Source organism: Capra hircus, unplaced genomic scaffold, assembly GCF_001704415.2.
Source record: "Capra hircus breed San Clemente unplaced genomic scaffold, ASM170441v1, whole genome shotgun sequence".
Classification (NCBI taxonomy): Eukaryota; Metazoa; Chordata; class Mammalia; order Artiodactyla; family Bovidae; genus Capra; species Capra hircus.
The window spans coordinates 411699-439070 of NW_017189585.1; the positions used below are offsets into that span (position 1 = coordinate 411699).

Below are 27372 nucleotides of genomic sequence, written 5' to 3' on the forward strand. Positions count from 1 at the left end.
AAAACACTGACAAGAATCAAGCATCATATATACAAAGAAATTCTTAGGAGTCAAAAAAAAAAAGGAAAACAAACAGGAAAAGCAAACAGGTCATGTAAAAATATCTTCAGTCTTATTACTGACTAAGAAAAATTATGAAGACTAGTGCTTCAATGGGAAAGAATTTCAAACTTACGAGACTGTGAAAAAGTACCAATTATGTTACCACAGGACGGTAAATCAGTACAAACACACAGAAAACAAAAACTAAGAATTTCAGTAAGGAGTAACTATTTTAACTGAGGATATGTCAGGATCATTTAGTTAACAACTGTAAAGAACTGCTAACAGACCCATACTCCATGCTTCCTTTAAGGCATTTTTAGTAACACCTTTAAGACCCTGTATGCGAGACAGCAGAGACAATATGTATAGAACAGTCTTCTGGACTTTGTGGGAGAGGGCAAGGGTGGTATGATTTGCGAGAATGGCACTGAAACACGTATATTATCATATATGAAATGAATCGCCAGTCCAGGTTTGATGCATGATACCGGATGACTGGGATGACCCTGAGCGATAGGATGGGGAGGGAGGTGGGAGGGGAGACTCAGGATGAGGAACATATGTATACCTGTGGCAGATTCATGTTAATGTATGGCAAAACCAATACAATATTGTAAAGTAATTACCCTCCAATTAAAATAAATATATTAAAGAAGAAAAAAAAACACAATGCATCACTATATGAATTATCAGTTTGTTTATCAACCCCTCAAAAACTAATGCTTCTTACTTAGTAACAGATGTTCAATGAACACCTGGAAAGCCAAGGTAGCAATGCACTTTGGAATTGTGCATTAATGGAATAATGGAATACTACATAACGGAATTACTACAATTATAGTCAGACTATCTTGAAAATCTTCGAATTCAAAGGAGACCTGATACCGTTCCATTCTATGTCATCATGACTAGTATTTCTGACATAAATATTTCAGAAGTTTTCTCTGAAATTAAGTTTTAGAGTATTTACAACTTCCCAACGCTTATTTTATGTTCAATGGTGAATCACTTCAATGGATCTTTTAAAAATATGTACAAAAGATTTCTTCACATTAGTGGATTCATGCACTAATAGCTCTGAATGTATTAATTTCACCGACGTAGCATTCACCGATTAGGCTAGACCACATCTGATTTATCTTTTTACTATTCATAACATGTGAAACTTCCAACTTGGAATAAACAGAAATAATTCTAATAAAGACATTATTAAACATGTATTGCGGCATATGTATGATTAGTTTCTCCAGAGAATACATTCATGAATATAAAAGATCTGTTGTAGGACACAAGAACCTACATTTTAACAGATAATGCCAAATTGTTTTCTCAAGATGTTGTACCAACTTAAGGTGTCACCTAAATGCAACAGTTATTTTTAAGAAATCCTATAATTCTAAGGGATATGGTTACTAGAATTTTCATTCAAGAAAGACAAAATATGATTTTAATTTTAAGCTCTTGATCCCATAAATCCTCAATTTTAACAACTATAAATAAATGTCATTTTCAAGTGCCCAAATATACCAATGCCGATATATGAGTCTCTTAAAACTTCTTTCTAAATCTTATTCCTATTTCCCTATATACATCAGCCCAGAACAAAACTGCTTTAGTGTCTTATTTGTCTCCACATTTGGTTCATGTTTCACTTTGTACTGTAACAGATAATATTTCCCTACATTTCTGTAATTTATATTAAACCTGGAATAAAATCAGGACTTTGTGGAGGCTCAGGGAATGGGAATCTACCTGCCAACACAGGGAACATGGGTTCAATCCTTGGTCTGGGACGATTCCCCACACCGAAAAGCCACAACTACCCAAATACACACACTAGAACCCACAAGCCTGAAGGCTACGGACCTGGAGCCCAAGCTCCACAACAAGAGAAGTCATCAATAAGAAGTCCATGTAAAGCAACAAAGACCCAGTGAAGCCAACAATCAAACAAACCCACAGTGGATGAAGATTAAAAATTTTTGAAAGAAAAAAGGCAAAATCAATAATTGGCAGAGGAAACTAAATCTAAAAGAAAAATAACTATTTGTGTATTTGTGAAGAAAGTTATTATAATAAAAACTGTTAAATTCTGACTGGAACACATAACAAACTAATTCTTTCTCAGAGATTCCTGAATAAAATTTGTTAGTAAGTATACTGGTCAACATAAAAGACATCTAACTAATTAAATCTAATTTGAAAATGGTACAACTTTACTATTTGAATCTCTACCTTAAAGCAATCAAAAAGATGATCAAGTTGTTCAGGAGAAAAATCCCAAGCCAACTTTGCCAGAAGGTCATGTACATTCTTTACAATGGCTTCATGTTTCCCTGCCTGGTGAAAAAAGCAAAATAACAGTATTTATTTATGATATAAATAAAATCAAACTCATATCACACAAATCTGAACAGAAACAGGAAATAACCTCTACTGTGTCAACCTCTATTAGTTGGTAAAATATTTCTACCTGCTTAATCTAGAGATACAAATTAAATTCCAAATACTCTAAATGCTTTAAAGATGCCATTTATATAAATAAATTTTGTACTCAATTTCTTGATATAGGTAGTAATAAGCTCCAGAAATTCATAGGCAAGTTTATGACAGAATTTTTCAAAATAAAATTAAGAAAAAATAAGGCAAAATAATGGAGTCTTTCAAAATTGAAACTTAAGTGCTCAACAATCGCAAATGAACATTTCATTGGGTTCTCTTTAAAATAAACTTTGTAATCCAGAGCTTACTAGTACTTACCACATGACCAATCAAGAACACTTGCCATGAGGTAACTGAATTATACATTAATAATTCAGAAACCAAAAATGTATTTATCCTTATGGAAAGTTTAAATGTTCCAGGAATTTCCTGGTGGTTCAGTGGTTAAGAATCCACTTATCAATTTAGATTCAATTCCTGATTCAGGAAGATCCCAATGCCATGGGGCAATGCAGCCTGTGGGGCCACAATTAGTGGCCCCACATGCTGCAACTACTGAAGCCCATGTGCCTAGAGCCTGTGCTCCACAAGAAGAGAAGCCACTGCAATGAGAAACCCACTCACAGCAACAAGAAAATAGCCTCCAATCTCAGAAACTAGAGAAAGTCTGCACAGCAAAGAAGACCCAGTGCAGCCAAAAAAAAAAGAAAACGTTTTAATGTTCTATTATAATCATAAGTTTTTATAAGTAACATAGTAATACCACTCTTGTAACATTTTTTTCTTTACATAATTCAGAGAAAAATGTGAAATCTGTAACTTATAAACCTCATAGAAGATATAATTGTTATAAATCTATACATTATACATAATTGTTATATAATGTACAATTACACCCTTTATGAGAGGGTGTCATAATGGGAGAAATTTATTTTTTAAATATTATTGGCTAAAACAATTCTTTTCAATAAAAATATTCTTGGCAAGATTTCTGTTTATATCAAGAAACTTACATACCATTAATGAGTACCACAAAATACTTAATTTTTAGTATTCTGTTTATAAAAAATAAAACAGCATCTTAAATTCCTTACCTGTGCTGCCCAGATATTATCAAGATCTTGTAACGTAAGAGCTTTTTCTTTAATCACAAAACGAAGAATCTTCTCTAGCTTTTCTACATACTGAGGTTGATGAAGACTATCTCGCAAGACTATGGATAAGATATTGTTCTGCTGTATCCATTCCTAAATATAATACAAAATTTTATTTCAAAACAGGAAGAAGCATTTTTTAAAAAGCGAAATAGGGAAAGAGAATTGGAAAAGGTGATCAAAAGGTATAAACTTACAGTTGTTAGATAAATAACTACTGGGGATATAATGGACAACAGTGATGATGACTAGAGTTAACACCACTGTAGAGTTTACTTTAAAGTTGAAATCAGATCATATGTCTCATCAAAAGGACAGAAAAATTTTCTTTAAGCAACAGTGGATGCCAACTAAATTTGTTATAGCCACTTGATAATATGTTAAGACAGTCATTATACAGTATACAGTTAACTTATATACAGTGCCATGTGTCAGAAGAGTGTGTTCATTATTAAAGGACAGAAACAGCAAGGACCTAACAGAAGCAGAAGAGATTAAGAAAAGGTATGGTAACCCTTACAGGAGTGATGCTCTGCACCCTGAAGCTGCCAGTGTAAATGGGGCTATGTATGCCAGCCTCCCACCACCCTATGTCTCTCTATTAAGTAACTTGATTCTGGATTAGACAAATAAAGTTGTTATCTGTTTAAAAAAACAAAAAAGAGGTGGCAAGAATACACAGAAGAACTATGCAAAACAGATCGTCATGACCCAGATAACCACAATAACGTGGTTATTCACCTAGAGTCAGACTTCCTAGAGTGAAGTCAAGTGGGCCTCAGGAAACATTACTATGAACAAAGCTAGTGGAGGTGATGGAATATCAGCTGAGCTATTTCAAATCCTATAAGATCATGCTGTTAAAGGGCTGCACACAATACATCAGCAAATTTGGAAAACTCAGCAGTGATCACAGGACTGGAAAAGGTCAGTTTCCAATCCCAAAGAAAGGCAATGCCAAAGAATGTACACACTACCACACAACTGTGCTCAATTCAACACTATCAAGGTAATGAACAAAATCCTTCAAGCTACACTTCATCAGTATGTGAACTGAGAACTTCAAGGTTTACAAGCTGGATTTCGAAAAGGAAAAGAAGAATCACATATCAAACTGCTAACATCCACTGAATCCCAGAAAACAAAAGGGAATTCCAAGAAAATATCTACTTTTGCTTCACTGACTTTATTAAATCTTTTGATTGTATGGAACACTACCAACTGGAAAATTCTTAGAGATGGGAATACCAGAACACCCTGCATATCTCCTGAGAAACCTGTATGCAGGGCAAGAAGTAACAGTTACAACCAGACATGAAACAACAGACTGATTCAAAACTGGTAAAGGAGTAGGTCAAGGCTGTATACTGTCACCCTGCTTATTTAACTTATACGCAGAATACATCATAAGAAATACCGGGCTGGATGAAACACAAGTTCAAATCAAGATTGCTGGGAGGAATATCAACAACCTCAGATACACAGATGACACCACCCTAATGGCAAAAAGTAAAGAGTAACTCAAGAAACTCTTGATGAAGGTGAAACAGAAAGGGGAAAAGCTGTCTTAAAACAACATTCAAAAACCTATAATCATAGTATCCAGTCCCACTTCATAGCAAATAGATGGGGGGAAAATGGAAACAATGACGATTTTATTTTCTTAGGCTCCAAAAATCACTGTCGATGGAGACCACAGCAGCAAAATTAAAAGACACTTGTTCCTTGGAAGAAAAGCTATGACAAACCTACACAACATATGAAAAAGCAAAAACATCACTTTGCCAACAAAGATCCATACAAAGTTATGGTTTTTCAAGCAAGTCATGTACAGATATGAGAGTGGGACCATACAGAAGCCTGAGTGCTGAAGAACTGATGATTTCAAACTGTGGTGTTAGAGAATTTGAGTCACTAGGAACACCAAAGAGATCAAACCAGTCAATTCTAAAATAAATCAACCTGAATACTCTTTGGAAGGACTGATGCTGAACCTGAAGCTCCAATACCCTGGCCACCTGATGCAAAGAGCTGACACACTAGAAAAGACACTGATGCTGGAAAAGATTGAAGGCAAAAAGAGAAGGGGACAACAGAGGATAAGATGGCTGGATGGCATCACCAACTCAATGGATATGAATTTGAGCAAACTTAGGAAAACAGTGAAGGACAGGGGAGCCTGGGGTGCTGCAGTCCATGTGGTCGAAAGAGTCGGACATGACTTAGTGACTAAATGACAGCAGTAATTTAATATTACAATAACTCTACAGGATCCAATTTTAAACATAAGCATTCCCAGATATGTGCTAAATATACAATTATATCTCATTAATGTAATGTGTTTATTGTTATTTTAATATAAATTCATTAAAAACTATATTACATCAAAGCAGAAAATCTACTTTTTTCACATACAGAAAATGTTCCTAAAAATACAAGACGGAAAACACTTTTCAACTATCTTCGGAGAGCAGTAAATGTTGTATTTACAATCTGCCTTAGATTATTTTACAAATAAATCAAAAAGGCTACACAGCAATGACAAATTGCTCCAAAAGTTTTTGAACACTTAGTTTCTTCATCTCTCAAAAACTGGTAACAAGCCTACTCAATATTTTGAGTAGTCAATGCTCAACATCCCAAGGCAAGCAAATTGCATATAGGAACGCTGACCCCCCAACACTGAATTTGAACCTGGCTCTAGGTTATATACGCTTCTCAATATAACCAAATGCCTTCAAATTACCTATCAGCAAATTTTAATTATTTCCACAAGAAAAATGAAGATCCTGTTAAGGTAGAGGTTATTCTTTACAGATATACACATCCAATGCTGGCACAGAATGTGCATTCAAAAAATATTACTGAGTAATTTATCATTACAACTTACTAGATCCTACTCACTTAACCTGAAAATGTATAAAAGTATCTATGGTGTATTAATGTCAAGACAATGCTGAAATAGTATTTTAAAAACAAAGTTCATAAAAATCATGCTACTTGTCAAAATTTTATTCTTTTAATTATCATCTGCTTTTTAAAACTTCTAAATTGAACTGGCAAATTATCACCACACCAATTCATTACTAGATCTAGATTCCATATTTACCAATCGCTTCTAAAGATCACCTTTATTCACATCATTTCAACCAACACATCAAACTATATACTTGCATCATAAGTTAGCCTACGACTCCTAACAATGAATCATTTGCTATTACTACTATAAACAAGTTTTAGTATTTAATAGTCCATAATTAAGTCGATCTAATATCAGAGTTAATTTTGTTGTTGTTACTTCTAACAGTAACAGGTGGTAGTTTTCCATAAGCAGATACTTATTCACAAAAGAAGCAAAGGGACTCACTGCCATTCTTTCAGCTGTCAGCCATTCTTCCTCTTCAGGATTACCATGCCGATGAGTATAATATGATACACTAGAAATCACCTTGTTAATTTCATTCAAGGCATTCATCTTCCCATTAAAAGAAGAAATTTGCAACAATCTACAAGAAAAATTTGGATTGAGTATCACTGTACAAAACTAAGCAAGTAATTATTTACAGAGGAAGGTATCTTACCTGAGTATCATTTTCAACCTAAAAATTTCTAAATTTTTCACAGTTTCTTCTTGGTCTGGAATCCTTGAAGCTAAATTCTTCAGAGACTTAATAATCATTGAAAGGGCATCATTTTTAGTTTCATTCTTTGCTTCTTTCTTCAGCTCTTCATCAGTTAAATTTTCTAAAAATTGTGGAACTATTTCTATAATTGGAATAAAGTACTTTTTCACTGTATGTTGACTGAGAAACTCATAGCATTGTCCAAATGGTCTGAAATAAGAAAAAAAACATTAGTTCTGAAATATCACAGACTTTTACAAAAACTTAAATCCAGAACTAATTTCAACACTTAAATTTTTTAACATTTTAAAATAAGAAAAAAGCACAGCAGAATTTGGAAACAATTATTTTCAAGGTACTAAACTACATTTCTATAGTACAATGAATATTAATTTTCAAAATAACTTACTTAATAAGAGCTGCAATTATCTGAACATTTAATGCTGATCCATTAATAAAACGATCATGCAAAATCTGGAACCCATTTAGTATGCCAAATTTATTGATGAGATCCACTAGCCAACCCTGCAATACAAATGATTTGTTTAAGAAAAATGTTAAACGTTACTATTAGAAATAGCTTTGTTTGAAGTAAGTCATAAATAGGACATTTCAATAAAATAAATACACAGTTGTATTTTAAAAGAACACAAACTATTTCTGTGAAATATTTCTGTGAAACAGTCACAGATATATTTCAGAGATCTGTTTTGTGTATAGCTTGAGCCAGAAGCAGCACGGGTTAATTTACAAAGTAATTCCTAATTCATGGCTGATATTTGTTCACATCCCATAGGTCTGGTAAAGAGAAATTATGACTGCCAAAACACACTAATGAAACTGTCTGAAGTCAAAGAAAAGGAGATAGAAAAGAGAAAACTATAACTCTTCACACACAAGAGATCCTCATTGCTTTAAGAAATCCTGTCATCAGACGCTTGCTCAACAGAATCAAATCTACAATTAGTAAGGATATTAAATGTATGAGGCCAACATTAGTGTGACACCAAAGCTAAACAAAGACTGTAAGGAAACTGCCCTCAATGATATACTAGCAATCAAATTTATCATCATATTAAATGTATGACATACACAAACCAGGTCAATGCAAACAAAAAATCCACAATCATGCAGAAAGTTAATTAGACAAAATTCAACACCTCATCATGACAAAAACACTCAACAAAATAAAAACACAAGGAAACTGCCTCAGCATAATAAGGGCCAAATAAAAACCCAGAGTAAAGATGAAACTCAATGGTGTCAATGACAACCCTGTATGCAAGACAGGAAAAAAGACACAGATGTGTATAACAGACTTTTGGACTCAAAGGGAGAGGGAGAGGGTGGGATGATTTGGGAGAATGGCATTCTATCATGTATACTATCATGTAAGAATTGAATCGCCAGTCTATGTCTGACGCAGGATACAGCATGCCTGGGGCTGGGGCATGGGGATGACCCAGAGAGATGTTATGGGGAGGGAAGTGGGAGGGGGGTTCATGTTTGGGAACACAAGTAAGAATTAAAGATTTTAAAATTTAAAAAAAAAAAACAAAACAAAACTCAGTGGTGAAATACTGAAAGCTTTTCCTCCAAGTTCAGGAACGAACAAGGATGTTTGTTTTCATTAATCTGCTCAACATATCACTGAAGTCCTAGCCATAGACATTAAGCAAGAAAAAGAAATGAGGGACATCCAAAGTTACTAAGAAAACAGTGAAACTAACTCTATTACATAGAGACTGCATGTCATTTTATAGGGATTCTGTACCGTTATGCATTAATTTGATACTCTATTTTAATGAGCATGACAGTGCACATATGCACACTAAAGGTATGTCCTGCAGTTTCTAATACTAATGTCTTCCATATATTTAAACATTAATTAAAATAAATATAGTCAAATAGCCTTTGAGACAGTAAAAGGCCATTAAGGTAATGCTTAAGCCACCAAGACATGAGAACAGACTTATATAAAAGTCCCTAAGAGCCAACTTCCCTCACCAGGTCTACTGGTTCTGTGCTTTTGCCTGTTTTTCTTATCTCTGCTGCTGCTGCTGCTAAGTCGCTTCAGTCGTGTCCGACTCTGTGCGACCCCATAGACCACAGCCCACCAGGCTCCCCCGTCCCTGGGAATCTCCAGGCAAGAACACTGGAGCGGGTTGCCATTTCCTTCTCCAATGCATGAAAGTGAAAAGTGAAAGTGAAGTCACTCAGTTTTGCCCAACTTCGCAACCCCACAGACTGCAGCCTACCAGGCTCCTCCATCCATGGGATTTTCCAGGCAAGAGTACTGGAGTGGGCTGCCATTGCCTTCTCCATTTCTTATCTCTACTGACATATAATTAACTCCTGTTTTTTCCCAACCTGTCTCCTTGAAACTGGTTATAATTTGGGTTAATATAAAGGAAATGATATATTCCCTATAAAATAAGGACAAATTAAAAAATTATTTACTTAACTTAAAAGTGTAAATTCATTAAAAACTATATTACATAAAAGCAGAAAATCTACTTTTTTCACATACAGAAAATGTTCCTAAAATACAAGAGAGAAAACACTTTTCAATTACCTTTGGAGAGCAGTAAATATTGTATTTGCAATCTGCCTTAGATTATTTTACAAATAAATCAAAAAGGCTACATAGCGATGACAAATTGCTCCAAAAGTTTTTGAACACTTAGTTTCTTCATCTCTCAAAAACTGGTAACAAGCCTATTCAATATTTTGAGTAGTCAATGCTCAACATTTTCTAAGAAACTGAATGTATTGTTTAAAAAAAAAAATGTATGAAAGCAAAATAATACAACCCAGAAAATCAGTGTTAACAGTCTTTACATGAATCTGTTCTATTGCTAAATATATTAGGTACAAAATATATACAGTAAGTACAAACAAGGTAATGGTTAATGTTCATTATTTATAGTAGTTATTTATGTTCTCTAAAGCAGAAAGCACTGAACCACTGCTATGAGGGGAAACAGATTAGATTCCTATGAGCATCTTCATCAACAAATAAATACAAATTAAGCTTTGCTCAAGCATAAAATTACATTTAGTATGATGCTTATGAGTTCAACAGTAATAACTCAATAATTCACATTAAATAATTTGTCTTTAATCAGAAACCTCATATAACAAAACAAAACTAAGGAGATTAATGCCACTGGAGTTCTAAGATAAAACAGAACAATTTTAATATTTAATTTTGAAATTAACAAACCAACACACTTTTGGTGATCGAGGATCTGAGCAATGAGCAAATAATTCATCTTCAGGTGACTGAGCACTTGCGGAAACTGATTCACAAGGACGTGTACCATTGTAGATATGAAATTTGCAATGAGGATTTAAGGCCATGGCGAGAAGTTCTAGAAGTGGAAACCAGTCTTGGGACAACTTGGCCACACAAAGTTCCACTAGGCGATGAGTATTGTTAATAATGCATCTCTGTTTATATTGGGTGTGGAGGGATTGATTTATAAAGAGAAAACAGAAATTTCAATCAGAAAGATTAAAATCTTGTTAATGATCTCACATTTTCTATACAGATGATATGAATTTTAGTCAATTTTAAAAATACTGAGATCAAACTGACGTATCAGTAAACTAAATTCATAGTTATTTACTTCATAATTGTATTTTACCCATTTCAAAAGCTATTTCAGAAGGGTTACAAATGCCCCAGAGGTTGTCTATTTCTGCTGCATGTGCACAGGAAACAATTAATACTTTTCTTTTTTTGGAGTTCATACTCTATAGTCAGTAATTCCAAAATCCAAATATTTTAAGTCATGTAAATTAACAGATATAAAGACATGTAATCTAAGTCTCAATTAAAAAGTCAGAGATCATTTCCAAAATGTATACTTGTACAACTAAAAATTCACATGTCAAATCAGAAAATGTAAGGATTTATAATTATGCCACAATCATTTCTGCAAAATTGTCCAAGTTCTGCTTTCTACATTGAAGTTCACAAAAATTATGTTTACTTCACAACTTTTGATTAATTCCATTTCAAAAATGCACAGAGGTTTGGACTAATTATAATTACAGTGCTTCAATGCTTCTACTAAGATGCAAACCTTTAACACTTTCAAAATCTGTGAAATACAAAGGTAAGTTCTTTAAAATTAACAGTAGCAAGAATTACTTTTGTTCTAGACTGAAGATACTGCCTTAAGAATTTGTGTTTCCTGATGCCAGTCACTTCAACACGTGACCAATCTGAAAATAATTCGAATTTCTTTTGAATTGTTTTATTAAAAGTGAATCTGAATTCAAATCACAAACTTACAGGAGTACTGCTGCTGCTGCTAAGTCACTTCAGTCGTGTCCGACTCTGTGTGACCCCACAGACAGCAGCCCAGCAGGCTCCCCTGTCCCTGGGATTCTCCAGGCAAGAATACTGGAGTGGGTACTAGTTATTCAAATTTCCAGTGAAGACTTTCTTTCTCTCTACTAACTGCAAAGGTCAAATTGTGCAAGACACCAGGACTGTCACTTCTGCTATAGTTTATCAGCTACATATGCAATGAAATCTCACACACCGTTTGCTATCCAAGTATATACTGGGGGGGGGGTCTCTTATTATATTCCCCATCTGGAGTATTTTTCATTCTTACTAGTACATAAAATTGAAGGACTCTTTTCCAATCAACCAACAAACACTTGATGAAATACAGTACTTGCATAAAGTCACAGGCACAGGGGTTCCAGGTAACACACGAAACCAAGTTTTCATAACTCAATATGTCAAGCTCATTCTTAAAGACCTTTAAGGGTATTAAATTTATCAGTAGACCTGATACATTATTCACAGTTATGTTTTCCAGAGAAAAACCCACAAGGACCACCATGTAAATAAGATCTCAGTCTCCAGTGTAAAGGATGAGACTCACATGAATTTCAAACTTCCAGCCACTCACTGCTTCATCCATAAGAATTTTAGTGAAAGATATTGTTAGCCCATCTCGGAAAAAACGTTGACATGCCTCACTTTTAACATCGAGACCTAAGAAAAGGTGAAAAATTAAACTAAGCATGACACAAAGTAAAAATTTCTCGGCCAATACATCATTAAAAATAAACTGTTATAAACTATTTTAGTTTCAACTGAAAAACAGTATTGTAGCTTTTGAAATAAGACACTGAATTATTGAAAGAGGTTAAAAGATAACTTATTTACACTAAAAACATGCAACTGAAAAATAAAGTATTAATAAACTCAATAAACTTCAGAAACACTGAGCTATATTAAACTACATCAAATTAATGAATGTAAAACTACATCAAATTAATCAAAGTGCTCTGAAATACAATACTATACTTTGTTAAAACAAAGAACAGTTACTAGGGAGATAAGGTATACAAACCACTCCATTCACTCCCTGAAAATATAGCTCAGAACTTTTAAACAGTAATAATTTAAAATTTTCATTTGGCTATAAACTATCTGTTTATAATCAAATTGAAAAGGTGAATCCTGTCTTGTACTTCTAATTTAGTTCTTTTGCGTTCTAAAATCTAAAGCATCTTCACGTGATTTAACAGAACAAACTTACAGCTTCTGTCACCAAAATAAAGATGCTTATTTAAAATTTTCATTTGGCTATAAACTATCTGTTTATAATCAAATTGAAAAGGTGAATCCTGTCTTGTACTTCTAATTTAGTTCTTTTGCGTTCTAAAATCTAAAGCATCTTCATGTGATTTAATAGAACAAACTTGCTTCCATCACCAAAATAAGACTTGTAATTCTTCACAACCCAGAAATATTGAATTAACACAATAAAGTATACTGTGGTTTGATTACTTATTGATAAATTAATGTCACCTAAACCAGGATTTCCCACAAAAACATAGACTTCACTTCACAGTAACTATGATCCCAGAAAAAAAGAGAAGAAAAAAAATGAATGCTATTAAACAAAATAGCATTTCCAGTTTTTATTTATTTAATATTGCTATTATCTAGAACAAATAAGCCCTTCAATAAATAAATACAGTGCAAACTAACCACACTGTTGAGAAAAAATGAGAAACATTTTTTATACGGTAATATATTTTCACAGACATTAGAGTATGTTTGTAAAATCTTAAAACAAAAAAACATGCATTAAATGTTTAGGATAGCTGCTATGAAGATAAAATTATCACTTCTGTCATGCAGTCAGAAAGATTTCCCAAGGTACCACAGATGTTAAAAATAGGCCTAAAAACATTATACTTCGTAAATATATCTCTGAATAGTTGATTTCAAATCTTCATTGGATGACCCAGAAAACATAATGCTACTATATTTTGTTTTAGCCTTAAAGGCTGTAACTAAGTAAAATATATAAGAACTCATCTGTTACAAGAACTCAGTTATTGTTTTTGAGCAAAGTCATTGAAAAATAATGAATTGCAACAGGAAATTTTTATATCTGGGTTAAGAGATTTTGTTAATTGCTTTAAAACAAACACATACACACTTAGGCAATCTTTATTTCTCAAGACCTTTTTTCTTTCTCAGAAAAAACCTTTGTGTTTAAACAAAAGTCAAATATATTATCTTGACAGTTTATTACAAAGATAACAGATGGGGTTACCATTAGCATTTCCATTGCTTTCACAGGCTTTTTTACTAAATGACTCAAAATGCAAAGTAAAATAAACTTTACTGAATTTATTTGCAAATTTAATGTATTTCTCAAACATTAATGGCTTAGGTACAAAACAAAGTCCACAAAAGTAACTGAAGTCACATGGCCTTATAGTACTTTTAAATTATAAAATATACTGTAACGTTATGCTCTTCCACAGGCTTCCCTGATTGCTAAACTGGGAAAGAATCCGCCTGCAGTGCAAGAGACCCTGCTTCAATTCCTGGATCAGAAAAATCCCCTGGAGAAGGGATAGACTACCCAATCCAGTACTTTTGGGATTCCCTGCTGGCTCAGATGGTAAAAAATCCACCTGCAATGTGGGAGACCTGGGTTAAATCCCTGGGTTGGGAAGATTCCCTGGAAGATGGCATGGCAATCCAATCCACTCCAGTATTCTTTCCTGGAGAATCCCCATGGACAAACGAGCCTGGAGAGCTACAGTCCATAGGGCTGCAAACAGTTGGACATGACTGAGCAACTCAGCACACCCACGTGCTAGAAAATGTTTCTGACTTTCGAGTGACAACCACTTTAAAAATATGGGGGGGGGGGGGGGGGAGATCCTATCTTTAAAAATATGAATAATCACAAAATTCTGCATTCAATTCTAAACGTCTTAAGGTCCTTATAGCTTGTCCAAATGTTTCCATGAATGATTGCTGTAACTTCAATAGCTGTAAGTTCTACTGGAAAGTTTAGTCTAGTGTAATCTAGAATTTTATAACTGAGAAAAGCAAAGCCATCAAGAACAATGTGAAAATATGTATAACAGCATGCATAATGAAAAATACCATAAAATACAAACTCACCTTTTTTACTAAGATCAATAGCAGCTTCTAAAAGCACTTCTAATTCCCCTTTTGGCAAAACTGGAACCACCCAACGAGGTCTAAAAATTAATACAGAACTTTAAAATGCTGCAGTTGTTGAGCACAAATAAAATATCATAAATAACTTTAATGATATTTAAAATCACAAATAAGTTTAATTTATCTGCTGCAACTGCTTTACTAGCAAAAAGTTTTAAAACTCTGACTGTATTATATAGTCACCATACAATTTTAAAGAGTTTGGCAAGTTACATGCTTAGTGCTACAAATACAATTTTTTAAAGCACTATCAAAATTCAGACATAACATTAAGAAAGAATACATTTAATAACTTTCACAGATGACAAAAACTAAAAATACTTTTTAATTAATTATATAATCATTATTATAGTAAATAAGAAAAAGTGTTGCTTTGTGGTTCAGGTTTACTAGTAAGAAGAAACAGTTTGACAGTCTTTTTCTTTTGTGCCTTCTTCACAACAAAAGAAATGAGGCAAAAGAAATGAGGAGAAACAAATATGGCTGGTTTCTCAATTCACATCAACAGAAAATTTATCAACCCTTCCTGAAGATTATGTGAATTTTATCTTCTCCAAGACTTCATACTGTAAGTATCGTATCCAGCTAGGTTTCTCAACTATCAAAAAAGCTCAGTCATCCAGGAATGTACCTACTACTAACTCACTACTCCTAAAGCAGGGGTCCCTCCACTACATACAGAGGTGAGCAGTGGGTGAGAATGAAGCTTCATTCATACTTTAAGGCCCCCTCTATAAGTCACATTGCTGCCTGAGCTCCACTTCCTATTATATCAGCACTGGCAGGAAATTCTCATAGGAACTTGAACTCTACTGTGAATTGCACATTCAAAGGATCAAGGTTGCAAGCTCTTTAGGAGAACCTAATGCCAGATGATCTGAGTCTGAGCTGAGGTGGGCTGGGGAATGGCTGCAAATACTAATTATTAGCAGGGAGATTTGACTGCACAGAAATCATGATACATCAACTGTTTGTAGACTCATATCAAAACCCCATTAGCAAGTGGCAAGTAACAATGGGGTGGCAGGCTTTAAGTTAGAATCCCACAATTGTTTTAGTCCACATGTGACCTCCCTTTATTTTAACTACCACTTCCAGCCCTGCCTCTTTCTCTGGAGACACCTGTGCACCACGCACCTGTCTCGGTTGCACTTTTCATAAGACCACAAGCTAACTTAGCCACAGTGAGTAAAAAATAAATGTCTCTGGAGAGCTTCTTTGAAAGGAGTGAAGACACAATGATGAGATAGCAGAAGACTCTAAGACTGCCAAAACAGGGGAAATAGCAAGAGTCCTTCTTATATTACATGTTCATTGCAACAGGTGATTCACATTCTCCAAGCCCACTATGTACAATATGTGGCAACCAGCTATCCATCAAAGTAATGAGATCTTCAAAACTGCTTCACCAGATGGAGACCAAGCAACCTGCATTAGAAGACAAGCTGCTAGAATTTTTCAGAAGTAAAAAAAGGTGAACAAAGAACAAAAGCAACTACTGAAGGCCACCACTTCACTGAATGTGTCTGCACTGAGAGCATCATTCTTATTGGCTAACTGCATTGCTAAAGCTTAGAAGCCCTTTACTGTTGGTGAGCAGTTGATCCCACCTGGTGCTAAAGACACTGGCCTTGAACTTTTACAAGCTACAGTTCAAAATGTGCCAAATGTTCCTCTCTTGGGTAGCACCATAACTAGACAAACTGATGAAATAGCAGAGGATACTGAGGTACAACAGTTAGGATTAATGAGTCACTGTGGTACACAATCTAGGTTGACAAGTCTTCCTTTGTTAACAAGACAATAGGATATGTTGTGTATACTTTTGCTACCGGCCAACGGTACAGCTTTTTTGACTATGTATCAGGAAAATGGAATGGGTCATTTTGTATTGGTATATGCACAGACAGAGCAGCTGCCATGACTGGTCTGCTTTCTGGTTTCACTACTTGTGTCAAAGAGGTCACTTCTGACTGTGTCTACACAGGGTCATTGTAGAGAAATGCTGGGTACGTGAAAAACGTCACTTGAACATAAAGTTACACATGATGTGATTAAAATAATCAACTGCACTAAACAACATGCCCTAACGCAAACCTGTTGACACAGCTATGTGAGGAGATCAATGCAAAGCACATATCTCCTCTCTTATACAGAGACATGACATTGCTTTCTAAAGGTAGGTCACTAGCTAGTGTTTTTCAGTTATGAGCACCACTCCAGTGATTTCTTTTTAGAAAACTGTCACCCCTGGCAGCATATTTTTGTGACATAGAATGGGTCATGAAACCTGTTCACTTGTGTGACATGTTCAATCTGCTCAATGAACTCATTCTGTCACTTCAGCTGTGCTCAAGTTGGCAGATAAAGTAGCTGTGTTAAAAACAGACTAGAATCATGGCGACGAGTGAACACTGGAAGTTTTGACATATTTCTAACATTAGCAGAGATTCTGAAAGAGATTGAGACAGGGACTTCTTTATCCCAGCTAGTGCATGATTGGAGAAGGCAATGGCACCCCACTCCAGTACTCTTGCCTGGAAAATCCCATTGACAGAAGAGCCTGGTAGGCTGCAGTCCAAGGGGTCGCTAAGAGTCGGACACAACTGAGAGATTTCACTTTCGCTTTTCACTTTCATGCACTGGAGAAGGAAATGACAACCCACTCCAGTGTTCCTGCCTGGAGAATCCCAGGGATGGGGGAGGCCAGTGGGCTGCTGTCTATGGAGTCACACAGAATCGGACACGACTGACACGACTTAGCAGCAGCAGCAGCAGCAGTGCCTGATCTCAGCTTTCAAAGGAATCTGAGTATTACTTTCCAACCACAAAAGACTCACAGCTGGGAAGGAATGGACCAAGACCCATCTGTGAAGAAGCCAGGTGAATTAACTTTGTCCATGCTAGAGGCAGATCAACAACCTGAGATCACAAATGACAGCGGCCTTTAAATTCTTTTTGAGACAACTTCAAATCTCCATACATTCTGAATTAAAGTCAAGGTGGAATATACTGAGATTTTCACAAAAGTACCAAAAAGCCTGCCTCCATTTCCAACATCCTTTCTTTTTCTACAGTGAGCGCAACGAAAACAAACAAAGTATGGAGTAAACTGGACATAAGCAAGACACTTTAGGTGTCACCGTCTCCCATCATCCCCAGATGGTACTGTGTAATTGCAGGAAAACAAGCTCGGGGTTCCCACTGATACTGTATTATGGCGAGTTGTATAATTATTTCATTATATATTCCAATGTAATAATAGAACTGCCCAATAAATGCAACATGCTTGAATCGTCTCAAGAAGATCTCATTTTCAAGCAAACTTATTCAATATCCTGTAACAAACTATAATGGAAAAGAAGATGAAAAATATATATGTACAATGGACTTGTTCTGCAGTAAAGAAGAAATTAACACAATGTAAATCAATTATGCCTCAATAAAATAAATTTTAAAAAACCTAAACAAACAAAAAACCCTCAAAAAAAACAAAAAGCAACTCCCCCCCAAAACAGTGACCTTACCGGTTGATCATGTCATCCAACTTTGCCAGGTCAGCATGAGGAAATGCAGGTTCCTCATCTTCATGTTGAGGTGGAGCATCACCTTGACCTTGTTCATCTGGAGGAGTTGCTGGGGAATTCTCATTGGAAGAATCAGGTGATGAGGTCTTAAAATGAAATATTATAGATTAAAATTTTTATAGTATGTGTACAATATTTAGCAGTTCAGATGCCAACACAGGTTAGATGAAAAATATATACATTTTAATTGTCGATATATATCTGTAAATACTTGATAAAATGAAGATCACATTGCTTCTCTTTTCCTGTCAATCTATGAGAATTTTTCCATATAATTAACAATCTTATAATAAGAGTGAATTAATGGCTATATAATACATGAATTATCTTGATGAGAGTTACAGAACATAATCTGCTGCCAAACAGTATAATCACACTGAGCCTCCTTAATTACAAATCTTTATACAAAACTGGAGAAGAGACAGAAACTTCTGAGACTACAAGACAGAAGTTATCATGACTTCTTCCTCCTCCTCTCTTAGGGCAATCTCTCTGTTAAAAGTTACACACCAGGTCCTAAAGACTCTTAATCACACATCTTGAAGACACCGTGCACAGGTGCAAAGGACTGCGTTAAGAAACTGAGGCCTCCAGCCAAGAGACATCTGAGAGAGCCACGTGGAAAGGAAGTCCCCAAACCCAGTCAAATATTCAGAATAATGTAATCCAAGGTGACAAACTGACCAAAACCACAAGATAATATGACAGAACCAAAATCTTCATGCACCAAAACTATGACAAAATGGGTGTTTGTTATTCCAAATTACAAAAAAAGAAGAAAGGACAGAACTTAGCCAAAAGGCTACATAAAATATAGATGCTTTAAAAGCAAGAACCCAAAAAGAAAGAAGCATAGGAAAAGACTTCTGCTTTACAATACAACTAGTAAGGAGTTTGTAAGCTGTCATTTCTTCTTAAACTAAAAGAGCTGAACACTGCTATACATTTGAAACTAACACACTATTGCAGATTTACTATACTTCAAAAAAGTGAGAAATATTTAAAAAATAAAAGCTGAATAAAATGAAAACCAACAACAGTTCTCAGATTTAGCAAAGAATTAAGGTCAAAGCGAAAATGATCAAACACAAAATGAGAAATGAGTCAGGGGAACACTAGAAATCAAAACTGCCAGAGCAGAAAATCACAAGTATAAACCTCCATGGAAACCAAACCAGCAGTTATAGCCTTAGCTGCAGTTTCATTTTCCAAGTTTTAGTTAGCTGTAGCAAACTGCAGACTAAATCAATAAAATCAAAAATTCAAAAAATAAGTAATCAGAAGTTCTAGACTGTGAGCCACTCTGAGTAAACAGATGAAATCTCAAGCCATGCTGACCCTGCCCTACCTGCCTGTGCCCTCAACAAGAGTATCATGAGTCTCTCCCAATTATGAGACTGCTTTTATAATGCAGTACTTCTGTTCAAGCAACCCTTATTTTATTTAATTATGACAACCAAGCACAAGGTAAGTGATTCTGGCAAAATTCAGAAATGTCAAAGAATGCTGAAAAGTACTTGGTTTAGGTGAAAAGTTTTAAGTTCTTGAATTAACAGGGAAAAGAAAAACCATATGCTGAGATTACTAGGACCTATGGTATGAATAAATTTTCTATTTATGTGAAATTGGGAAGAAGGAAAAAGAAGTTCAACGGAAGTCTGGTGCTGCACCTCAAACTGAAAGTTAAATCCACAGTACATGAGTACTTAGATGGAAAAGACATCACATTGTGCAAGATATTTTGAGGGCACATTCATATGACTTATACTATTACTATTACTTATACTATTATACTACTACTGCAAAGTTCTATTTTATTATCAATTACTGTTAATCTCTTAGTGTGTCTAACTTTTAAACTAAACTCGATCACAGGTGTCAATGCTTAAGAAAAAATATAGTTATCAATATACATAGAAATGCTACCTTCAAGTTTCAAGCATTCACTGAAGGGTCCTGGAATCTTTTCATTGGGAATAAAGTGGCCTGGGGCAGAGGGAGGTACTATTGTATTGAGATAAGAAAACCTAAATTGTAATTGATTAATTGCTAGAAGCTCAATATGGTAAGTCTGAGAGTTGAAAACTCCAAGGGGTCAAAACTTAAGGGGACTCAGTACATTTCTAAGCTTTACTTCCAGAAAGTCTTATCAAGCTTTCAAAATGAAGACTGGAAAAAAATTCCCTGGTGTTCCCACTAGGATGGACAAGGTAGCCATTCTGAAATATGTTCTTCAAGCTTTCTATTCTTAATAGGGCTGATCCTCAGGAACCATTGCCTAACCTACTAGTTTTTTTATTAGAATCTAACCAACTTGCAGCTTCCCTGGTAGCTCATCTGGCGAAGAATCCAGCTGTAATGCAGGAGATCTCGGTTCAATTTCTCGGTTGGGAAGATCCCCTGGAGAAGGGATAGGCTACCCACTCCCGTATTCTTGGGCTTCCCTTGTGGCTCAGCTGGTAAAGAATCCACCTGCAATGCAGGAGACCTGGGTTTGATCCTTGGGTTGGGACGATCCCCTGGAGAGGGGAAAGGACACCCAACTTCAGTATTCTTGGGCTTCCCTGGTGGCTCAGAAGGTAAAGAACATCCTGCAATGTGGGAGAGAAGATCCCCTGAATCAACTTAACTTTCTCTAGTAGTTACATATAGTGGAGAAGGAAATGGCAACCCACTCCAGTACTCTTGCCTGGAAAATCCCATGGATGGAGGAGCCTGGGAGGCTACAGTCAATGGGGTCACAAAGAGTCAGACTCGACTGAGCAACTTCACTTGCACTTTTCACTTTCATGCACTGGAGAACGAAATGGCAACCCACTCCAGTGTTCTTGCCTGGAGAATCCCAGGGACGGGGAACCCGGTGGGCTGCCGTCCATGGGGCTGCACAGAGTTGGACATGACTGAAGCAACTTAGCAGCAGCAGCAGCAGCAGTTACATATTATGTGAGACAATAAAGAAAGGTTGAGTGCTGAAGAATTATCTTAGCTGTTACTTGCACTAACTCATAATTTGTTCAATATAAGCAATAACATATTTAAAAATTATATATTCGGGGAAATGAAAAAAACAGTATCAATGATATAAAGGACCACAAAGAGGAGTTATGAATAATTTATTACAAGGAACTTAAAACTACCCATATAACAGTGAATGTACAATTCAGTTACATATGTATACTGCAAACACTAAGGCAACCACTATAAAAGTTAAAAAAAGAGCTCAAAAAAAAAAAGATATGAATGGTATGTTAAAACAGGAGAGAAATGGGAATCATTAAAACCACAAAAGGTAGAAGCAACATGGAACACAAATATAAGGACAAGAGCAAATTATACAAAATAGTAACAAATATGGAAGGTATTTACCCAACTATTTCAATAATCACATTAAACCTCAAAGGTCTAAATACACTAAATAAAGGGCAAAGATTGAGTGGATCAAAAAGCAATTCAGGAACTTCCCTGGTGGGCCAGTGGTTAAGAATCTAGAACTCAAGTTCAATGCCTGGTCAGGGAATGAAGATCCCACATGCTGCAGGGCAATTAACCCTATGAGCTAAAAACTACTGACTCTGTGCACTGCAAAGAAAGATCCCACAGAATGCAACAAACAATCCATGTGCTGTAACTAAGACCTAACAAAGGTCTGTCTAGTCAAAGCTACGGTTTTTCCTGTGGTCATGTATGGATGTGAGAGTTGGACTGTGAAGCCGAAGAATTGATGCTTTTGAACTGTGGTGTTGGAGAAGACTCTTGAGAGTCCCTTGGACTATAACGAGATCCAGCCAGTCCATTCTGAAGGAGATGAGCCCTGGGATTTCTTTGGAAGGAATGATGCTAAAGCTGAAACTCCAGTACTTTGGCCACCTCATGCGAAGAGTTGACTCACTGGAAAAGACTGATGCTGGGAGGGACTGGAGGCAGGAGGAGAAGGGGACAACAGAGGATGAGATGGCTGGATGGCATCACCAACTCGATGGACGTGAGTTTGAGTGAACTCCGGGAGAAGGTGATGGACAGGGAGGCCTGACATGCTGCGATTCAGAATCAGACACAACTGAGTCACTGAACTGAACTGAATGCAGCTAAATGAATATTTTAAAAAGGAAAATTCAACTTTACGCTGCATTTGCCAAAGACAAACATAAAGTTCAAGGAAAAAAGAAAGACACGGAAACAGACCCATAGCAAGAGAATCAACTGATCTCTGGCAAAGGGACAAAGACACAAAGATAATAACAATGGTAAAAGAAAGGCTTACAACATACAATGTAGCAAATGAACAGCCACATGGGAAAGCAAGAATTCAGAGCCTAGACTGTAACCCTCACAATTAACTAAAAATGGATCAGACTTAAATATATAACACAAAACTGTAATCCTCTCAGAAGATAAAATAACAGAAAATCTAGGTGACCTTGGGTTTGATCCTAACTTCAGATGTAATAACAAAGGCAGTTAAACAAGCTGGACTTCACTAAAATTAATTATTTTTTTTCCATGAAAGAAACTGTCAAGAGAATGAGAAGACAAGTTTCTAGGACAGAGACTGGGAGAAAGTATTTGCAAAATAAAGTACAGCTATCCAAAGCTTAAAAGTGAAAGAAACTGAAAGTGAAGTCGCTTGGTCGTGTCCGACTCTGCAGCCCCATGGCCTATAGCATACCAGGCAGCTCCTCCGTTCATGGGATTTTCCAGGAAACAGCATGGAGTGGGTTGACATTATATGTCCCACATTGTAGGCAGACGCTTTATCATCTGAGCCACCAGGGACTCCTCAAATTCAACAGTAAGAAAACAACTTTAGGCAAAAAATTGGCAAAAGACCTGAAGAAACAGCTCATCAAAGAGGACTAACAAGTAATAACTACCCACTGGAAAGATGTTTAACATCACAAATCATTAAGGAATTATACACTTAAACAATGAGATACCAAAACATACACATTTGAATAACCAAAATCTACAATCTTGACAAAACCAAATGCCAGTATAGCCTCTTATAAAATGCTTTTACTTTTTACAAAACTAAGCATATTTTTATTATATAATCTAGCAATTACACTCTTTAGTGTTTATTCAAACAAGCTGAAAAATGAATGTCCATATAAAAGTCCCACTGTTGTTTAGTCATAATTTTATTTGTAACTACCAAAACTTGGAAGCAACCAAGCTGTCCCTCAGTAAGTGAACAGATAAAATCTGTGGAACAACCAGAAAATGGAATGTTTCACACTGATTAAAAATTAAAAAGAGCTACTAAGCTATGAGAAGATAAAGAACTTTAAATGCATATTAAAGGGAAAGAAGTTAATCTGAAAAGATTACACACTGCATGATTCCAACTACATCACATTCTGTAAGGGGCAAAACTATAGAGGCAAGTAAAAGACCAAGTGGGCTTCCCCTGAGGCTCAATGATTTAAAAAAAAAAAAATTTCTCCTGCCAATAAAGGAGACTTGGGTTCAGTCCCTGGGTTGAAACGATTCCCTGGAGAGGGAATGACTACCCATTCCTGTATTCTTGCCTGGAGAATCCCATGGACAGAGAACCTGGTGGGCTACAGTTCATGGGATCACAAAGAGTTGGACACAACTTAGCAATTAAATAAACACCATCAAAAGACAAAGTAGTCACCAGGGATTCAGAGAAGGGAAGGATGAAAAGGCCAAGAAGATTTTAGTGCAGTGAAACTTTTTATTATATTATACTAAGTATCTTTGGAAAACTCAGCAGTGACCACTGGACTGGAAAAGGTCAGTTTTCATTTCAATTCCACAGAAAAGCAATGCCAAAGCATGCTCAAACTACCACAAAATTGCACTCATCTCACACTCTACTAAAGTGATGCTCAAAATTCTCCAAGCCAGGCTTCAGCAATACCTGAACCATGAACTTCCAGATGTTCAAGCTAGTTTTAGAAAAGGCAGAGGAACCAGATCAAATTGGCAACATCCGCTGGATCATCGAAAAAGCAAGAGAGTTCCAGAAAAACATCTATTTCTGCTTTATCGACTATGCCAAAGCCTCTGACTGTGTGGATCACAATAACTGTGGAAGATTCTGAGGAGATGGGCACACCAGACCACCTGACCTGCCTCTTGAGAAACCTGTATGCAGGTCAGGAAGCAACAGTTAGAACTGGACATGAACAACAGACTGGTTCCAAATGGGAAAAGGAGTACATCAAGCCTGTATAATGTCACCCTGCTTATTTCACTTATATGCAGAGCACATCATGAGAAACACTGGGCTGGAAGAAACACAAGCTGGAATCAAGATTGCCGGGAGAAATATCAATAACCTCACATATGCAGATGATACAACCCTTACGGCAGAAAGTAAAGAGAAACTAAAAAGCCTCTTGATAAAAGTGAAAGACGAGAGTGAAAGAGTTGGCTTAAAGCTCAACATTTAGAAAACAAAGATCATGGCATCCGGTCCCATCACTTCATGGCAAATAGACGGGGAAACAGTGGCTGACTTTATTCTTCTGGGCTTCAAAATCACTGCAGACGGTGACTACAGCCATGAAATTAAAAGACGCTTACTCCTTGGAAGGAAAGTTATGACCAACCTAGACAGCATATTAAAAAGCAAAGATATTACTTTGCCAACAAACGTCTGTATAGTCAAGGCTATGGTTTTTCCTGTGGTCATGTATGGATGTGAGAGTTGGACTATGAAGAAAGCTAAGCGCTGAAGAATTGATGCTTCGAACTGTAGTGTTGGAGAAGACTTTTCAGAGTCCCTTGGACTGAAAGGCGATCCAACCAGTCCATTCTAAAGGAGACCAGTCCTGGATGTTCTTTGAAAGGAATGATGCTAAAGCTGAAACTCCAGTACTTTGGCCACCTCATGCAAAGAGTTGACTCACTGGGAAAGACTCCGATGCTGGGAGGGATTGGGGGCAGGAGGAAAAGGGGAAGACAGAGGATGAGATGGCTAGATGGCATCACTGACTTGATGGACATGAGTGTGAGTGAACTCCAAGAGTTGGTGATGGACAGGGAGTCCTGGCATGCTGCGATTCATGGGGTCGCAAAGAGTCGGACATGACTGAGTGACTGAAGATATCTTTGTCAAAACTGAAAGAATAAAGAAAAGACCAAGTGAACCATAAAGTAAACTACAGAGTTTGTGATAATGATTCATCAATATAGTTTCACTGATTATAATAAATGTACCACCTTTATAAATGAAGATATTTCTGCTCAAGTCTTCCCTGACTCTAAAAGCCCATTAAAAAGTATAATCGAGAACAATTTTAAATAGTAGTACTCGGGGGAATAACAAAAGACAATAACAAAAACAATGAGTGCTATTTTAAAAAGGATACAATATCCTTCCTAACAATAATCTTCCTTTCTCCTGGCAAAGTGGTACACCCATATTAATATGTGAGAGCTAGAGGTAGAAGAATTGTTCGAGATAAAAGGAAATCTCTACACACATAAGAGATCTAAATGTAAAGATTAATGACTCAATTACCCCCTATCATTCCAAGTCACTATTTTCAATGTGAATCCATCTTATTGGTTCAACATACGTCTAGCTAAAACTGATATAACACATTAGAGGTGAATGATCAAATCACAATCCCAGGTAGACAAACAGTCTCAACTAGTAAAAAAAAAAACCCCAGCACATTTAAAACTAAATGAAACAAGGTTAGGGCTTTCCTGGTGGCTCAGTGGTAGAGAGTCCTGTCAACGCAAGAGACAAGGTTTGATACCTGATCCAGAAAGATTCCACATGCGGCAGAGCAACTAAGCCTGTGTATCACAGCTACTGAGCCTTTGCTTTTTAGACCCAGAATATGCAACTGCTGAGCCCATGTGCTGCAACTACTGAAGCACTCTAGAGTCTGTGCTCTGTAACAACAGAAGACACCCCAATAAGAAACCCACCCACTACAACTAGATGGTAGCTTTCACTTGCTGCAAGTTGAGAAAAGCCCACAAGCCCACACACCAATGAAGATCCAACATGGCCAAAAATAAAATCATATATATATATACATATATATATAAAGAAATAAGATTATATACTGAACAGAATATATGAAACAAATACTGAGAAAATTGCATTTAACTGACACGTACAATGAATTTTAAGAGGCAGAAATTGAAATTGCCCACGTTGGGGCGGAGGGCCCCACAGGGATGTGCCTCTCACTCTCATTGTCTCTCTCTCTGTTCTGTCTCTCGTGACCTCACAGACCGTAGCCTGTCAGGCTCCTCAGTCCATGGGATTTTCCAGGCAAGAGTACTGGAATGGGTGCTATTTCTTATTCTAGGGGATCTTTAGCAACATTTCAACCCTCAAGAAATTTCCATGTGAGACACCAGAGAATAGACTCTCTACTCACAAAGGAATAATTTACAACCAATACAAGAAGTTACCCAGAAAATCTCTAACTGCTTGCAAATGAAGCATCATATTTATGAAGTATTCTTTACAAACAAAAATCACCACACAAATTTTAAAACATTAACTAAATAACAGTAAATGCAAACAGACATCAAAAGTCATTGGATACGGTGTAGCAAAAGTTTTAGTATAAAATACATGTCTTAGAAAACAGAAAAACTGAAATAAAAGTGGAACAATCACCTTATCTAAACTAGAAAGTTCACTTACCTAAACTAGAAAATGAACAACAAATTAAACCCTAAGAAAGCAAAAGGAATAACTATGAAAATTTAAAAGCAGATACATGGGAGGCGAAAAATGAAAGCCAATACTTTTGCAAAACTCTTTTGCAAACTTCAATGAAATGCATTACCCTCTTAACACAATAAATTCAAGTTACCAATATTAGTTATCAGAATCAAAGAATTACTGTTAATGAATGTTTTAATATATTCATCATATGCAAATTCTTCCAGAAACAGGGAAAAAAAATATTTTGTCAGCCAGCACAAAACTCTGATACTAAAATCTGTATTAAACTCTTTACTAATATTATTTCCTCTATGGTTATTTTAAAAAT

The 27372-nt window shown here is 36.0% G+C and overlaps 1 protein-coding gene across 4 annotated transcripts in view; it reads right to left on the minus strand.

Annotated features, from left to right (window-relative positions):
- LOC108634550 (probable ubiquitin carboxyl-terminal hydrolase FAF-X) overlaps positions 1–27372 on the minus strand; it is a 142706-nt gene that overhangs the window by 89432 nt on the left and 25902 nt on the right. For all 4 annotated transcript variants that reach the window (XM_018044516.1, XM_018044515.1, XM_018044518.1 and 1 more), the window contains exons 3-11: positions 18317–18462; positions 14730–14809; positions 12172–12284; positions 10499–10717; positions 7674–7789; positions 7223–7474; positions 7009–7147; positions 3582–3734; positions 2281–2385 (exon numbers count right to left, since the gene is read on the minus strand). In XM_018044516.1, the coding sequence (XP_017900005.1) occupies positions 2281–2385; positions 3582–3734; positions 7009–7147; positions 7223–7474; positions 7674–7789; positions 10499–10717; positions 12172–12284; positions 14730–14809; positions 18317–18462 (1323 nt within the window). The remainder of the gene's footprint in view (positions 1–2280; positions 2386–3581; positions 3735–7008; positions 7148–7222; positions 7475–7673; positions 7790–10498; positions 10718–12171; positions 12285–14729; positions 14810–18316; positions 18463–27372) is intronic.